The 5,070-nt window shown below is 55.5% G+C and overlaps 1 protein-coding gene across 1 annotated transcript; it reads right to left on the reverse strand.

Annotated features, from left to right (window-relative positions):
• Nucleotides 1–268: 268 nt before the first annotated feature.
• LOC112902984 (probable BOI-related E3 ubiquitin-protein ligase 3) lies at nt 269–1,891 on the reverse strand. Its single transcript, XM_025972186.1, has one exon. It carries the CDS (start codon nt 1,552–1,554, stop codon nt 514–516), a length of 1,041 nt encoding a protein of 346 aa, XP_025827971.1. The 5' UTR covers nt 1,555–1,891; the 3' UTR covers nt 269–513.
• Nucleotides 1,892–5,070: the final 3,179 nt, after the last annotated feature.

A 5,070-nucleotide genomic window follows, 5' to 3' on the forward strand; every position in this document is an offset into this window, starting at 1 on the left:
GCTGGGAAAAAAAGGCCTTTTGCTGACAGAGTGAGTGGCAAGCAGCACACACCACCCGGGCAGGGTATCTTTTGTTCACCAGATCCTGCTCTTCTTGCGTGCGTGTATCTTTATCTGAATCCGTGCTGTGATGGCGCTGAACATCTCCATAACGCTTTGGTGATTCATGAGGAAGATCAGACGGAAAACAGAGCACCAACTCGTCACAAAGAAGCACAGCAGAAACAAAGACCAACGAGACAGAGGCACTGCATCCGGACGGAATGGGGCAACTGTAACAGTAATAGTAGCCAGTTAAAATGATGATGATCTCTTTTACATCAGAACTCGAGTCTAGATGTTCATTTCAACCTTTCAATATACACCAAAAGAACTGAACGAACGGGGTTAAGCTAATCGGCCTAATCTACAGGCTGCCTGAATTACTCGGCTGGAGGTTGTTAGCTGGTAGCGAGATCGCCGGAGCCGGCTCGCTCGCGCGCCGTGGACAACGGCGGCGGCGGGATCACGCGGTCAGTTGGCGGCGACGTGGATGGCCGCGTTCTTGGGCGCCAGGCAGACGGGGCACGCGTCCGCCCGCGGCTCGCACGCCTTGCACAGGCACAGGTGCCGGCACGGCAGCAGAAGCACCGACGCCTCGGCACCGCCGCACCCCCTGCACGCCCACCTGCTCGCCGCCGCAGGGGACGACGTGTCCGCGCCCGCGCCGGCGTCCTCAGCCTCGACGAAGCAGCAGGACTCCGCGTCGTCCGCCCCCGCGGCGGCGAGGCCGGGGCCGCAGTCGCCGAAGCCCTCCTCCTCGGCGGGACGCGCGGGGGCGGCGCCGCGGAGGAGCAGGGTGTCGAGCGCGGCGCGGAGCCCCGCGGCGACGGCCTCGTTGCTGCGCGCCAGGCCGCACCATGCCTGGCTCTCGGCGGCCGCCTGCCGGAGCCGCTCCTCGAGCTCCGCGGCGCGGCGGCGCGCGGCCTCCAGCTCGGCCTCCTTCGCCCGCAGCGCGCGCGCCGCGCCCGCCGCAGCGGCGCGCACCAGCGCCTGGCACTGGCGCTTCCGCGCCTGCTCCAGCCCGGCGCGCAGCCGCTCGCACTCGGCGCGCACCAGCGCGTCCACCTCCGCACCCTGCTGGCCCAGCTCCGCCGCCAGCGCGTCCGCCACCGACGCGGCGGCCGGCCGCCCGCTCGTCGACGCCGTCGCGGAATCCGCCACCCGGCTCGCGATCGCCGCCGCCGGCAAGGGCGAGTGCTGCTTGACGAACGCCCTCTGCATCCCCGGGATCGGCAGCAGTGCCGCCGACGAGGACGCCACGTACTGATCGAACGCATCCTCCCTGCCGCGCTTCCGCGACGGCAGCGCCGCCCCGCCGCCGCCGCCGTTGCACGTCAGCTCGCTCTGCGCGCCGCTGACCACGCCGGCCGCGCAGGTGTACTGGCACGCCTTGTTGCCCGCGGCGGCTGCCAGGAGCGCGCGCACCTGCTCGTCGGCCAAGCAATCCGCCGCCGCCGCCGCGTAGGGCGGCAAGCAGCCGGCGAGGCCGCCGAACTGAGCTTGCACGGCCATGCCGCCGAGTCTTCTTCCTAGAGGGGACGGAGAGCAGCGGAGAGGCGGCGAGATCAAGGCTCAAGATCACACGGCCGGAGCAGCTAAGGTGAGGAGGATGGGGAGGGGTCTCGAAGCTATATAAACCGGCGGGTCGAAGGTGGCGACGCGCGGTCACCAGCTACCGCGATAATGGCGCGCCTGCCGCAACGGCCGCGACAAGCACGGCCGCGTGTGGGGCCCACCCACGCCTCTGCGGCTCGGAATGCGTACGCTATCCCCGCTGCTGCTACAGCCTACAGGTGGGGATGGATACGCATCCGCCAAATATTTTGTGATCTACAAATAAATAATTAAGCCGAGATGCTGTGGCATTATTTGCCTCAAATTCTAATCAAATGGAGCTCGCTACGGGTTGAATTTGACCATGCCGCAATGTCTATGAAAGGCATCTTTTATGTTTGAAAACATGTAGCTGAATTGCAGGTGTCTGGTGGCAGCCAGCAGCTCTGACCAGGAGGAGATTATCCAACTCTTCCCGTAGCTTGTCTACACTGCTCATGCGATCAACAAATAAAAGAGTAGCCCGGTACTCAACAACTTGGTCAGATGCATCCACAATCAACAGATAATATATTCTGCTCATGGAATCAAGAAGACAACAGGATAGGTACACAGATGGTCATGGGAGGCTCTTCTGAACAGATGGATTTATTTAAGTATAATAGCATTTTATTACTTAAATATTAGTATAATAAGTGCATTGTGATCTCCTCCACTGCAAGGATCTACCAGCCTAGCTGGGTGGCACGAGTTGGACCGGATCTTGGCAAGGCATGTGCATGTGATGCTTGGTGGCTAGCCTAACCAAACCCAAAACACTTTGTGTCAGAGGAAACTCCAAATCTTATCTAGCTAAACAAATCCAGCTAGCGGCGATGCTTGATGTTTCCTTAAAATGGATGTAGATATATGTGGAGCAATGCAATGGCCATTGGGAGGGCTATCCAGTGTTTTAGACCGTGGTTTGGAAATAATCTACTGGTAGGAGTACCAAAGTAATGCATTCATGGTTCTACGGTTTTGATTGGCGATGAAAACTTCAGGACATAACTATCAATTTATTTTTGAATTTAGTGCAGTCATCAGGACACCACATATTCCAATGTGGATGTTACTGCATTAAGGTTATTCCTAGTAACATTACAATTAATTCCTGATTTTTTTCTGTTTTTTTTTAACTTGATTGCTGTCATCTACCCACTTGTATTGATCTTTAAAGAGTAAATTTAACAAAGCTATAAGTACATTTAACATGTCAAGCACCACATAAAACTAGAAATTGATAAATAACATAGCAAACCTACAGATCTATTAGCATACAATGTACTAAAAAAATTACATATTTATGTTTCAAAAATCTATTAACTTTAGTTCAGTGAAGCATGGAGCCTTTTGCTATCTTTGACCCGAATTATAATATAGTTTTGCCATACAATTTCTTAAATATGTAGTTTTATGATGTTAAATCTATAGGTTCATATTATAGAACTTCTTAAATTATTTGGTTTACGATAAATTTGACCAATGTATCTGTAGTCTTGAAAAATTGCGCATTTTCATATTCTAAAAATGCATCTGTTGTTATATAACTTACAGCCTCATTTATAAATTTATTAGTTCATTATGAATTAATATCACCCTTTCGCAAAAGAAAAGAATATTAATTATCACCAAAGGAGAATCCCTTGTATCAAATCTTAAAACTTTCATCATGGTGGACACCATCTTGCATGTCATTATTGGAACCAGCACAAATGGGAAAAAGATGTTCGGAATCCATAAACTCCTCATTAGGAACATCATTGAGAGACTATTTTGGCTTTTCCACGCAGAAAGCAGACCCACCAAATCTCCACAACCTCATACTAGTAGACAATTCGAGACGGAATCAAACCTTAATTAATTAGATCGAAAAATTCCAACCTTTCTCTATTGGCAAGATGTCACTGGGGCAAATTTTGTACTGCCTGTCTGCCTCAAATGCATTGGACCTCTCCAGCCCAGCACCGAACTTTTTCTTTGTCTTGCTGTTGAAGTACCTTTATACTCCACCAATCTATGCAATCACTTTGAGAACTCACCATCTAATTTGACCTGAAAGCTCCTCCACGCTGATTCGTGTACGAACCAGCAACGGCCCTATTTTTTAGGAAATTTCCTAACACTCCGCTGCCCTATCATCGCTGTCGTGTATCCGGACCTGAACGCACGTTATGAAAAATATTCATGATTGGGAGTATCAACCAAGGTGACCTAGATATGTGCGTGCATGTGCATGTATACCTGCACAAAGTCCCAGACTTTTTCCTTAATAATTCCACGAGATATTATACTCTGAAAGGTTGGATTAGTTGCTGGCACTCTGAAAGCTGCTCATGACACTTTATTTATTGGGCATGCACATCTGCATATTTGTATAAATACAGGTAAGCCGGCTTAAGCAGATCGAGACCGCACCACGCGTGTGGGCTGAATAATTGAGAAGAAAACAGCGATGCCGGTGGCAGCTTGCTTTGAAGCTTCAACGTGCCTGTTTGGTTTCGCTTTTAATCGGATTATCGGTGGGGAGAAGCAAGAATTCCACCCAAACGGTCCGATTAAAATCGAATCGAATCGGCCATTCGATTCTCCCCACCGCCCCATTGCATGTAACTCTCGCTTCTCCCCATCGTGAGGTCCGACGGCGATTCTACCGATTTTTCCCACCCCTGCCCTCACTCCCGACCCCTTCCCCTCTCTTCTCCAGGCGCTCGCCTCCCCCATGCTCCCGACCCCCGCTTCTCCTCCCGGCCAGCCTCCTGCCGCCGCCGCCCCTCCCATCTCCCTGCCGCCGCCGCCGCCCCGCCCATCCCCGGCCGCCCTGCCGCCGCCCCGCCCGCCCCTCTCCCTGCCGCGGCGGGCCGCCTCTCCCTGCCGCCGCCGCCGCCCCGCCCATCCTCGGCCGCCGCCGCCCCTCCCATCCCCGGCCGCCCTGCCGCCCTCTGCCACCGCCCCGCCCGCCCCTCTCCCTACCACGGCGGGCCGCCTCTCCTGCCGCCGCCCCCTACCGCCGCCCCGCCCGCCCCTCTCCCTGCCGCGGCGGGCCGCCGCCGCCGCCCCGCGCATCCCCGGCCGCCCTGCCGCCGCCCCGCCCGCCCCTCTCCCTGCCGCGGCGGGCCGCCTCTCCTGCCGCCGCCCCGCCCGCCCCTCTCCCTGCCGCGGCGGGCCGCCGCCCCCTGCCGCCGCCCTGCCCGCCCTGGGCCCCCTCCCCGCCGCCCCTCTCCCTGCGGCGCCTCCATCTCGTGCTCCGGCGGCTCTGCCCTCCCCCCGCCTCTGCAGCAGCTCCCTCTGCACCCGCCTCCCCTCTCCTGTCCCTGCTGTGCGCCGTCGCCCCCCTGCATCGAGCCTTGAGACAGCAATTTGATCAAAATTGACTATTATTTATTAGTTTATTTAATTATTATTGTGTGTTTTATGACTATAATTATACTGTAA

This window comes from Panicum hallii, chromosome 8 (genome assembly GCF_002211085.1).
Source record: "Panicum hallii strain FIL2 chromosome 8, PHallii_v3.1, whole genome shotgun sequence".
NCBI classification, from domain to species: domain Eukaryota; kingdom Viridiplantae; phylum Streptophyta; class Magnoliopsida; order Poales; family Poaceae; genus Panicum; species Panicum hallii.